This window comes from Periophthalmus magnuspinnatus, chromosome 4 (assembly GCF_009829125.3).
Source record: "Periophthalmus magnuspinnatus isolate fPerMag1 chromosome 4, fPerMag1.2.pri, whole genome shotgun sequence".
Lineage (NCBI taxonomy): Eukaryota > Metazoa > Chordata > Actinopteri > Gobiiformes > Gobiidae > Periophthalmus > Periophthalmus magnuspinnatus.
The window spans coordinates 16,749,980-16,762,351 of record NC_047129.1 but is presented as its reverse complement, the minus strand read 5'-3'; the positions used below and the strand labels follow the sequence as shown (position 1 = coordinate 16,762,351).

Genomic DNA, 12,372 nt, shown 5'->3' with positions numbered 1-12,372 from the left:
ATAGTTTAATTCAAGTTGATTTTTTCATGTGATACTTTTACTTTTGAGTTACTTTTTACTGCCAAATTTTAGTTCCTCCTTAACCTCCTGAGACCTGGCGTCCTCATATGTGGACAATACATTTTGGGTTGTCTAGGCCACAATGCAAATTTTTAGAAGAAAAACAGCATACAACAACAGCAACAATGCAAATATATTATATATATTAATTTTTTAACAGTTTACAATGTTTAGAATATTTAATTTTATTTTTTTTTTTATTTTTCTTCCTGCTCCTGTCAGCAGCTCTTCACATGAGACACATTGTTCCAAGAGGCACAATTGTTGTTTCTCATTTTGTTTTTACATTCAGGAGAGATGTTGCTGTGTTCAGGGTCTTAATAGTTTTTGCAGGTCATTATTCAAATGTTTTATCAAAATGATTAAAATGTCCACATATGGGGACATTTGATTTACATATTTTTTTTCTCAGAAACTACATAATGTAAAAAGACAATTCTTTGTATTTACACTCATCAGGTCCCAGTCAGCCCAAATAACAAAGACAAATTAATAAACCATGTCATGCAAGAACTCGGGTCTCAGGAGGTTAATTTATAGCCTATTTGGGCAGATGGCTACAGCTATTGTTGTTAAATATTTGCATCTTAAAGAAGGAGGGGTCAGCCCAACCCTCTCAGTAGTAAACCCATTGAAGACGCACATAGCCGTTGTGCGTAGACTTAACCTTTGACACCATCTGTCTGCCTGGTACTAGACGCATTTTTTTTTTTTGTTTCTTCTTTCTAAAACTTAAAAGAAATAAACTGTGAGTGGAAACTGGGTGTATAACGTATTTCTTGTGTGAATAAATGAATTTTTCGATTTAAATGTATTCGCCGTTGTATTTCCTGTTTTATTGTGACACGTGACCTAGCCTGTGTCCAATCACGTTGCAGATCAGCACAGCTTGTAATTTTGAACAGACGGAGAACAGAGTGGTTGTGTGTCGCTTCCCAGGCACGAAGAAGGACCTTTATGAGCAACTGATCCTCACTTTGCTGCATTCTGATCATGTATTGAGTATGTTTTTTGGATAACACGTTTAGATTGTAGTTGTGTGGTTGACTAAAGATGAGTTCACACGTTATAACCCCTGGACCTTATCGAGCTACAAAACTGGTAAGTTGTAAATACACTCCAACTGGTGCAGATTTCAGATTGGAGGCTTCTCAACCAGATATAAAGTCTAACAATATTCATCAGCTGTACTATTGTTGTATATTTTTAATCAACTATGTAGGCTATGGGCTGAGAGCATGATTTTCAATTTTTCTGTAATTTAATCGAAAAAAATAAAGAAAAAAGGGTTAGGGTGAGGGTTTATTGCTAGTCAATTTGTCTTGTTTTCTGAGTACTTAAAAAAATCTCTCTGCTGCATTTTGTTCTCATTTCTTATATTTGGAACATTATTGGATGTTATTGATGTTATCCATCCCAGCAGCATAAAATATTTTTTGACTGTCTTGAAGAGTAAAAGTAGAAGTATTTTGCATGGATTTTGAGATGTTGTAAAGCTTCAAATGTAGGGATTTTGATAAAGAATTGTGCTGAATTTTGAACAGAAACAGCCTCTGCCTCTTTTTATTTGTATATTTTTTATATCTTTTATTTGCTCAAATTACAAAAGTGTTAAACATAAATCCTCAGCCTTTTCAACAGTTCTCACACAATAATAAAGAAAAAAATGTGTTCTTTCTACTCCACAACATGTTTGAATAGGGCTGAAAAGTAAGATACTTGCTCTCAAATTCAGTAAAGTAAAAGTACAGATACCTAAAAGTTATACGTAAGTACAGTACTTAACTACTTTTACTTCGTTCTCATTCCTTATATTTATAATTTATATCCACCCCAGCAGACAGTATAAAATAGTTGTTTGAGTATCTTGACTGTTATGACTTTATTTTGAATGATAATACCTGTTTATTTTATTTATCCGCTTTATTTATACAGGGAGGTGATAGCACTCTCTTTCTCATGGGCACCCTGTTCAAAATACAGAAAAAATACAAAAAAATAAAATAAAAACAAACCTCACTATTGTCTCCCCTCTGTTTGCACAATCCAGTGGAATGAGGTGACCCGTCTCTTCCGTGCTGGTATGCCACTAAAGAAACACAGACAGAATTTCAGACATCATAGTTCATGCTTCACTGCCAACGCGGCCGTGGACTGGCTTCACCAACTCCTGCGTAACAACAGCAATTTTGGTCCTGACGTAACCCGGCAACAGACCGTACAGCTTTTGAAGAAGTTTCTGAAGAACCATGTGATCGAAGATGTCAAAGGTCGGTGGGGTACAGAGGAATTCGAGGACAACAATGGGCTTTACAGGTAAAATGGGAGAAATTGTGATGAACTCCAGTTATGTAAAGCTTAACTTGATTTACAAATTGTATGCGCCGCTGCTATTACAGATTCCCTTCAACATCACCCTTGAAGCCAATTCCATGTCCATCCCAAGTTCCAGGATCAATCCCTGGCTCAGTCAAGAAAAAGCACTCGTTCAGAGACAAAGATGGATTCTTCAAGTTTAGAACAATTAGAAAACAAGAAAAAGATGCACAGACACAGGTAAAAGAACTACTGTGTCTATTTCAGTGAAACTTGTAATATGGAAGCTTTAATCCCTGTTGTCCCATTTTTTTATTTATTTTTTTGCAGTTCAAATGTTAAACTCTTTTGTATTTTTATTTCAGGAAAATGTGGACCCTGCTCTCTACACAGATGAGGAAGGAGCTGAGCACACGTCACAGAGGCGAGAGCTGACAGTGGAGGATGAACACACGATCTGGAAAGACATCACTCTGACCCAGTAAAGACACATTATAAAATTTCTTCTAAATAAGAACATATAGTACTAGTCAAAAGTTTAGAGACACTATCTCATTTTTTTTTCTTAATTTTTACTACTTTCTGCATTTTTATATACATATTGAAGACATCCCTGCATCACAGGAGAGTATATGATATATAGAAGTTTGAGTACTTTCTTTGGGTTCCCTGGCCTGATTTTTAATAACAGTACATTGCGTAAACATTAATGTCTCTTTATTCTATTCTCTAGTTTACAGAGGATTCTCGGTGTTGCATCACTGGGTGAAGTTTTAGATTACCACTTTGTGAATCCGCAAAACATCATCCATAACATGACCAAAGTGAACAAACATGGAGTGGTTACACTGGATGACAAAACAAGTACGTCTAATGAAACTACCATTATAACATGGGTTTCTTGCATTGTATTTTAATATTATAGTGTGCAAAATTGACTCTTGTGAGCTTTAAGTTGTGTTTTTCTTTCATTCCCACATGTTTGAGTAATCTTTTATTATTAGTCTGTCCACATCTCCAAAGCTCAAAATGCTCTTTTCCACCTTTGTGATGTCTTGAAGCAGTAGTTTTCAAGTTAACAGCTACCCTTTACCTTTTGTTTAGTAGAGATTCTGGGGCTGAAATGATCCAAATGATTCTAGTGAAGGGGTATGAACTTTAAAAACACAGCGGAGCACTTCTTGTATTACCACATGACATCACAAGGTGGAATAGAGTGTTAACTCAGCCCTTATGGGTAAACGTGTGAATGAAACAAAACACATCTCCAGATATGTTTGTGATGAGGAAACGACATTATACCATAGATCAGAAATGGCCCCTTTAATTGTTTCATTACTTTTTATTTTTGTAGATGATCTTCCGCATTGGGTTTTGTCTGCTATGAAAAGTTTGGCTAATTGTAAGTAGTAACCACTCATTTAATTATGAACATGTTTTTATAATGAGTTGTGTTGTTCCAAGCTGTCCGCTCCCTGTATGACCGTAGCAGGAGCTGTGTTCGCGTTGCCGGCAGTAAGTCAGACCTGTTCCCAGTGCATGTTGCACTCTGCCAGGGCTGCCCTTTGTCACCGGTTCTGTTCATTATATTTATGGACAGAATTTCTAGGTGCAGCCAGGGACCAGAGGCGGTCCTGTTCGGGAACCACAAGATCTCATCTCGGCTGTTTGCAGATAATGTTGTCCTGATGGTTTCTTTAAGCCAGGACCTCCAGCAGGCACTGGGGCAGTTTGAGGCCGAGTGTGAAGTGGCTGGGATGAGAATCAGCTCCTCCAAATCTGAGGCCATGATTCTCAACCGGAAAATGGTGCTCCCTTAAAAATAGGGTGAGGAGCTCAGAGTAGAGCCATTGCTCCTCCACAACGAGAGGAGCCAGCTGAGGTGGCTTGGGCATTTGTTCCGGACGCCCCCTGGATGCCTCCCTGGGGAGGTGTTCCGGGCATGTCCCACCGGAAGGAGGCCCCAGGGAAGACCCAGGACATGCTGGAGGGACTACGTCTCTTGGCTGGCTTAGGAATACCTTGGGGTCCCACCAGAGGAGCTGGAGGACGTGTCTGGGAGACCCTGCTTACACTGCTGCCCCCGCAACCCGGCCCTGGATATGCGGAAGAAAATGGATGGATGGATAATGTGTTTTTTTTTTTTTCCATAGGGCCAAAGTATGACAGTGCCCAGCCATCCTATCCAGGCTTTGAGAGAGATGTATTTAAAACAGTATCTGACTACTTCTACAGTCTTCCACAGCCATTGCTCACATATGAGTTGTACGAGTTGTTTATCAATGTTTTGGGTAGGTGGACTATTTTCTGTTTTTTAATTAGTACCTCTTCTTGTAACTTTTGAATTGCATTACCATACAAGTATTTTTCTATGCATATATTCTTTAGTGTACTGATTTGTACAATTAAACCCTAACCTGGGTTTTGGTTCCCGTTGTTGGTGGATTCCTAACAGAATGTGTAGCTGTTTGTCTGTTTGTTTTGATGTTTGCCTGTTAGGTGTCTGCAGCCTTTTGTTTATGACTGTGAGGTTTGCACTAACGAGTCCTTCTCCCTCCCCACCCTGTCTGCTTGCACTGACACCCCGCCTGCTCCCTGTCCTTCTCTTTTCCTGTCTGCATCCCCTGTGCGTCTAGTGTTTTGCGGTTATGTTGCGCCTTCTACTCAGCAACTTGGGAAACGCAAGAAGCCCGACCTCCCCTCTCTGCCCCCACCGGCCAAGGCATCATTTCGGTCCACAGAGTGTCTGCTCCTGTCGCTGCTCAGGCAGGGAGGGTGCGATGAGGCAGAATCCCCAATGAGAGAGGTGCTTGGGATCCAGCTGCAGAACAGAGGTTTAAGTGATGCTCTGTCAGGAGGAAGCTGCATGAACCTGAGCACTATGAATTTTTCAAGACCCCAGACCCGGAGTTACTCCTTGGAGACTATTTTAGATGACTCTCTGAGTCAGAAAAAACTTTTTCAAACTAGCGACAGTCTGGAATTGTCTGCTTCAAATACGAGGAGTGAAAGTTCTTCGCTGACAACACCCAGCAGTTACTCAGACTTTACATACAACTCTACCCCTAGTACCTCTGGGTGTGCTCTGGAAGTATGCTCCAGAAAAAGACTGTCCCTCTCTTCTATGAAAGGGCTTAGATCATCTCAGAGGATGCGCCCCTTGAGGCCTTGCAGTGTGGGGAGTTGTTTGGATATTGTTGTAGAAACAAGAGAGGAGGAAGCTAAGGAGAGCAGGTTTTCAACACGAGCAGCCAGCTGCCTGGACGTGAGAGCTCCAGCTGCCCTGCCACCCCCCTCCTTGCCCCCCTGTCCTGCTTTTACCCCTCCTGCTCTTGCCAAAGCACACGGGCCCTCTGCTGCCACAGGACCCCGACCCGCCGCCAGCACCTCCAATCTGCAGACCCCCCGACTTCCCACTGTCACACGCCGCTGCATCAGCTCACTGGATGTGTCCAAGCCGCCACCCCCAATGTCACTGTTCAAACGACCTCTTCCCCAGCCCAAACCTGAGAACAGTAAGACCCCTCCTTTATCTGTCTGTGCTTGTGCTTGAGTTTGCCTAATCATACTAACTCCATCTAACATGTAACTGTACATAGCATTCTTATGTTTAGAAGTTATTTAATGAATTCCTTAGTGTAGTATTCATTATATTGAATTGTTTAACTCAGAGACCAACATTACAGAATTATAATATAACTAGTATACTGTTGTACACTTTAGCAAAAAAGTGAATTGTCTCTAACCTGATCATTCATGCGTCATCCATACATTCATTGTATCAGTCATGAATGTAATCAGTGCAAGCTAAGCTACTCTTTACCTTTCAGAGCTATGTCCTGTCTCATTATCTGACCCTGTTTACTTAGGCCTTTTACAGCCTCAGTGTGAACGCATGGCCATCGAAGCCCTGCAGCTGTGCACGCTCCTGCTGCCCCCCACGTCCCGCCGAAAACTACAGCTCCTAATGAGGATGATGTCACGGATCAGCCAAAACGTGGACATGCCCCGCCTCCACCCAGCCATTGGCACTCGCACACTGGTGAGGACAAACAAAATGTTCTCTTTTTAATGTTTCTTCTCCTGGTTGACCCGCCTCTTTGTTTCTTATAGATGGTGCACACGTTCTCCGGCTGTGTGCTGGGCAGTGCAGAGGAGTGTGACTTGGATGAGCTTTTGGCAACCAGATTGGTGTCATTTTTCATGGACCACCAGCAGAGCATCCTTTCAGTCCCAGAGTACTTGCTTACAGCTATTGGGGACCATATTCGGTATCTACGCACAGTACAGGTACAATCTGGGCCTCATTTGACTGTGTTATGGGACTGTCAGTGTGTCACAATAACAACTACCGTATTTTTCGGACTATACATCACTCCATAGTATAAGTCGCGCTAGTGAAAAAATGTGTAATAATTAAGAAAAAAAACATACTGCACTGCACTAAGTCACATTTTTGGGGAAATTTATTTTAAAAAATCCGAGACCAAGAACAGACATTTTATCTTTTAAAGGTTATAAGATATACGGTAATAACAATAAAATGGAGAACAACAGGCTGAATAGCAGAACAGCACGTTAACATAACACATAGACAACAATGGTATGTTTTCGTAAGATATCAAGTTAATCAGATATGCCGGAATATGTTATGCTAACGTAACATATGCCGACTTGTCCACAAACACAAGAGACACAAGAGTTCTTTTCACTGATGTTTACTGTGTTACTGACTATGTTATGGGACTATTAGTCTAACATCATAGCAGCTTTCTGAGTTCCATTGTCATATACAGCACACAAGGGACTGTGTCTGAAACTCTGGATGAAATGAAGATAAATACAATAAATAAATACACAAACTGTATTTAGTTTTTTTGTTTTTTTTAAGCTTAATTAATCATAATGTGGGAAAAAATATATAAAAAATGTCTAAAAATCATCTCTAGAGCAGTGTTTCTGAAACTGGTATACAAACTTCTTCAGAAGGTCCACATTTGTGTCCTCCTTTGGGTTAGTCCTTGTTTTGAAGTACAGTAAAAAAGTCTGTAGTCTCAGTTTAGACGAGGTTTAGTCCTAGTTTAGACCGGGTTTAAATCTTGTGATACTCGGAAAGCCCAATTTTCTTAGGTGGTATTAAAAATGTGAGAACCACTGCTCTAGATGAAAACCAGAGAACACACTAAAATCTACTAAAATGTATGTATAGTGAATGAGGCTGAAAGTGAAGGAAGCACATTTATAATATTACCACTCAACAATCTCAAAGAAACTAACAACTTTGTAAACACTTACAACCAAATGCATTGCTCCTGTATTAATTGTGAATGCTCGTCTTCTCAGGTTCCCATTGGCCCTGTTGGTGATGTCGGGGGTGAGGAAGAGGTCTCTGTGCCTCTGCCCATCTACGCCTTCTGTCGTCAGATCAGTGGAGCAGAGTTTGAACAGCAGAAGATCGAATCCTTACAGCAGGCCATGGAGGAGCTACTGGAGACACTGCTGACTGACCAAAATATGAGTGAGAAGGATAGACGGAAAAAACTTAAACAGGTAATAAGATAAATATACGCCTAAAGAGACTTGAAATGTAACAAAACCAAATGGAATACTTTCATTTGAGTGAGGTAAAGATTCACATGCAACAGTTGATGTATTGTTCAGTGTGTGCTTGTTTGGTGACATCTAGTGGTCATATTAAAGGTTGAAGAGTATTAACGTTTCTCAAAATGCTTACACAACAAAGCTCAAGTTTGATTTGAAACTAGTAATATAATAAGCACTGGACCAAGAATATAATTGATTTTCTTGAATCAAGCATACCCCCTACTCATTTATTTTTCAATGATCATTAAATGTGCTCTATAACTTCTTCGGTGGTGGGGATCTGCCATGTTCACATTTAGATGGGATTGTAATTTTTTACCTGGAATCTTCCACTGTCTGGCATATTTAATGACATACCATGGAATATTTTAGGGAAAAGCAAGTGGTGAAAAGTTACATGGCATTTTTTTTTACCAATTATAATCAACATGATAAAATATTGGGCAGGTAAGAACGTGAGTCCTTCACTAGGTTAGGAATTTTGTACAGGACTATAACACCACCAGGTGTTCTTTGAGGATGTGAACATTTACTTAGAGATTGCCAAAAAAGAGGTGGACTGGAAGGCAGAAGGACCCGAGACACACTGACAAGATACCGTACTCTAAAAGTCTTTTATTACAATGCGGAATGCCTGTGTGTTTTGACCAAATAGGTCTTCAGGTCATTGTAAAGATTCTAAAAGACTACAGGTGTCTACAGGTATCATGTGAGCTGTCTACAAACAACATGACACTTACAATATAATTTATTAAATTTTTTTTTAATTTTTTTAATTAAAGTTATGTGACAGGAAACGCCCACTTTAAGACTACATCGGACCAAGAGCATGTAAAGTGATAAGAGTACGCAGGTCTTGGACATAAGATGCATAACAACAATAATTATAATAAAACTTGGACTTGGGGTTGAAGACATTTCATACAGCATGATGAACAAGACAACAGGTAAATGGATAATAGCAGGACAGCGGTAGAAGGTCAGAACCTCACTTTGTGAAGTTTGGTGAAGTAGTTCAGATAATGACATGCAAAAATACATGCAACAATCATCATCAGGTTGTCATTATGACTAGGGAACTTGATGACTTTAAGAGTCTCAATCCACAATGTCTCCCTTTCGTGAGAGCTTGTTTAAGCTTGTCACCACCTCTGATGTTGTGAGCGATGACTTCTTTGGCCATCACTTTTAATAGAACAGTATTGATGTGGTCTGGGGATTGAAACATTTTTTTGCCATCCGTTGAGCACCAACTTTTAAGGACCAAATGGTAAAAAAACCAACATTTACCTTCTCAACAGAATCTGAGTTGGAACATTTCAAATCCTACAGTCACTGCAGCCTTATACACAGTTGTTATCTGAATTATTTATCCACATGTCACAAAGGGAGGTTCTGACCTTTTATTATGTACCTTGTCAGTGTGCCTCAGCTCCGTCTGCCTCCGTCCGTCAGTACACATCTTTTTAAGGCAAGTTATTTAAATTTGGTGTCATGATTATCACGACCACCTAATTGAAAATGATCACGATATAATCATTAATCACAAAGTTTCTGACAGTGTAAAAAATTATGCATATTAATAATAATAATTTGAATGTTATTAATATGTTCCATATTTAAATAACTTATATAATTGTATTTTGTTACTAGGGAAAACAACTACGATCTAGCGGAAGAGATTATGCATAAGCAGAGGCAGACATTTCTGGTTGGAGCAGCTAAGTGGTCATCATTGGGGGTGTTCACTTTAAAAGTTAATTTAGAGCCTTTTAACAATGGAGCGTACCCCCCACCCCCTAACATGTTTGAGCTGCTGTTTTAAACAAATTTAAATGTTGTAACCTTCTGTGGTGATTTATAAAAGCTAATATAATTAAAACAATCTTTATTTTATTGTAGTCTCATTCTGAACACCCGGTGGTTGCTATTTGAATTTTTAGCCGAAATTGGATGTGTTATGAAAGTGGGTAAAAATCTTTGGGGGAGCTGTGGGGTGCATTGGTTATTCTAAGGGAGGCTTGCTCCTCCCTGGTGTCACCCCTGTGGATAAGTTGCTTTTCCCCACACATTCTAGTGATATAATGGTGATTATCTTTATTGACGGTTACCATGATTATATAAAATGTCCCACAAATGATTATTGCGTACCCTTTTTATCACGATAATTGATAATACTGTTATATTGTTCCATTGTTCCATTGTATTGTCCAATCCCTAATAGTGTGAAATAAGTGGTTTAAAAATGATATGTGTTTTTGTTTTTTTAGAATTACTAAAATCTCAAATTCATTATTTTCAAAGGTCTAAGATGGATATTTTACTTTCAAATTAACAAAAATTGACCGTTTTGAACAGGTTTGGGCAGGAAACTGAAAACTTTGCTCTAAAATACAAGTCATCATTTTAAACTACACATTTCCAAAAAAAACTAAACAAAAAAAAGCTGAAGAAATGAAAAAGTACAGCGCTTAAGTCAATAGTCAATAGTAAGTTCTTGTCTCTGCTTCAGTTTCAGAAGCAATACCCCGACATCTACAGTCGGCGAGTCCCTGCCACAGACCAGAAGAACAAGCCAAAGATCAAACCTCCGCTCCTCAGCATCAAGAAGACCAAAGTTTTTAGTATCAGGAATTAAAATATATTTTTTTAATTTTTTAATAGAGTTTTTTTAAGGTGATGGACTGAAGACCCTGTTTTTTTTTATTACATAACAAGCGGTTTTAGTAAATGTTACAGTTTTTAGTTGTAAACTGTAACTGGTACATTTGTGAGTATCGTTATAATTGGCTAGACATTAGAATCAGCATGAAAACATTATATATGCAATTTTATGTTTTGGCTTATTTTAATTTATAAAACAAAATTGGGAGATTTTACCAGTTTAAGCTTGATTATTCAGAATACTGTAGTGTATTTACCTGTTTTCTTTTTGTGTTGTCATTACTTTCTGTAAAATGTTTTGCACTATATATATAGGCTTTTTTCGTGGCCAGTTAGATTGCTATTCTGAAAATGTTTTATTTATAACTATTTAATGTTAATACAGTGAAAGAGGTTTTGGTTTCACACTCCCAAGTCTAGTTAAAGGTAGAAGTCACATAGGGATCATATTAAATGTTCATATTGGAGCAGTAAAAGCCCCACTTCAAAGTCATTTAGGTAAAACCAATATTTTGTTGAACGCTGTTGTCAAGTTTAGTTTATTCCCATTTAATCCATGACTCAATATTTTTCCGTAAAGACTGGTGTTATGAAGTATTTGTTTGACTCCTTGTTTTACCTCATTTTAATGTTTGTGTTACATTCTCTCATACTAATGTTTAGAGATTTTTCATGAGACTAATTCATTTACATTTTTACTATGCAATATTCTGCAAAATAAATTTGTTTAGTAATGTTTGCCAGACAACTTTCCTATTGTTATTGTTTTTTTAATACATTTTAAAAATATGCAACTGTGTAGATGAAGGCCAGCTAAAATTGATATGGCTTAAATTCAGATTTTTACTCACAAGGGCCACTGTAGGCTGTAACTCATGCCAAAACAAGAGCAAAATTACAACAATCTCAACTCACTAGTCTCCAGTCTCCAAAACAGACCAGAAACTCACCACTACATCAACTTATCGGCATAGCAACCAAGTGTCACATACAAAAGCAGTTACATTAACGGCACATAACAATAACAAAAGGTGCCAGACAACTTCTCTATTGTAATTGTTTTTTTGTTTTGTTTTTTCATACATAAAAAAAAAAAAAAAAGTTAATCTAACAAAGATGCACTATGTAACTTTTCTGGTGTGAGGTATGGGCCACTGGGACGTCTCCATGGAGAGATTATTGCTTTGATTGAGATGTTCCATAATGCTTTTTCACGACACTCTATAGGCCAGTAATATTTAATACAGATGGGAGCCAGGTAAAAATGATATGGCTAAAATGCAGATTTTTGTTCACAAGGGCAACTGTATCTACTGTAACCAACTCCAAAACAAGGCAAGGCAAATTTATTTGTACAGCACAAATTAAATTAGGTTCAACATTTGTGAAATAAAGTTTTCATGGAAAAGCTGAATGTAATCAAAAGGAAAAACTGACTCTTACCTCCATTTTACAGTTTATCATCACTCTGTAGAATCTGAAAACACCAATGGAATTCTCTTGAAAATAACCTTGAAAACCTGTAACTTGTATTGTTTTGTCATTATGGAGACAAATAATACCTTAATACAGTAATACCTTACTGGACTATTCCATAGAGACAAGCACATGGCAGATGATCTATTGGAAAAGTAACATTGTGTACCTTTAACTTTGACATCTTCCAACATTAGCCTATGAACACAAAATGCTGCTGTTTTCTAAATTCATTTATCAAAATCACACAGG

At 38.3% G+C, this 12,372-nt stretch overlaps 1 protein-coding gene across 2 annotated transcripts; it reads left to right on the top strand.

Moving 5' to 3' along the window:
• Positions 1 to 954: 954 nt before the first annotated feature.
• depdc1a (DEP domain containing 1a) lies at positions 955 to 11,729 on the top strand. Of its 2 annotated transcripts, XM_055221405.1 has the most exons (12): positions 955 to 1,161; positions 2,111 to 2,376; positions 2,460 to 2,616; positions 2,742 to 2,857; positions 3,110 to 3,240; positions 3,731 to 3,778; positions 4,530 to 4,667; positions 5,013 to 5,891; positions 6,246 to 6,418; positions 6,490 to 6,666; positions 7,720 to 7,926; positions 10,493 to 11,729. In XM_055221405.1, the coding sequence occupies exons 1-12, from the start codon at positions 1,114 to 1,116 to the stop codon at positions 10,616 to 10,618; spliced, it is 2,466 nt and encodes an 821-aa protein (XP_055077380.1). In that variant the 5' UTR covers positions 955 to 1,113; the 3' UTR covers positions 10,619 to 11,729. The 2 variants fall into 2 exon arrangements, with proteins under 2 accessions (XP_055077380.1, XP_055077381.1); XM_055221406.1 differs by lacking the exon at positions 5,013 to 5,891 and having other exon boundaries at positions 974 to 1,161; positions 10,493 to 10,620.
• The last annotated feature ends 643 nt before the right edge of the window (positions 11,730 to 12,372 follow it).

Bases quoted from the DNA above. Each gene is read 5' to 3' on its own strand.
- depdc1a (XM_055221405.1), top strand. From the start codon at position 1,114: ATGAGTTCACACGTTATAACCCCTGGACCTTATCGAGCTACAAAACTG. The intron at 2,858-3,109 runs GTAAAGACACAT...TCTATTCTCTAG, and splicing joins AAAGACATCACTCTGACCCA to TTTACAGAGGATTCTCGGTG. The intron at 6,667-7,719 runs GTACAATCTGGG...TCGTCTTCTCAG, and splicing joins GGTATCTACGCACAGTACAG to GTTCCCATTGGCCCTGTTGG.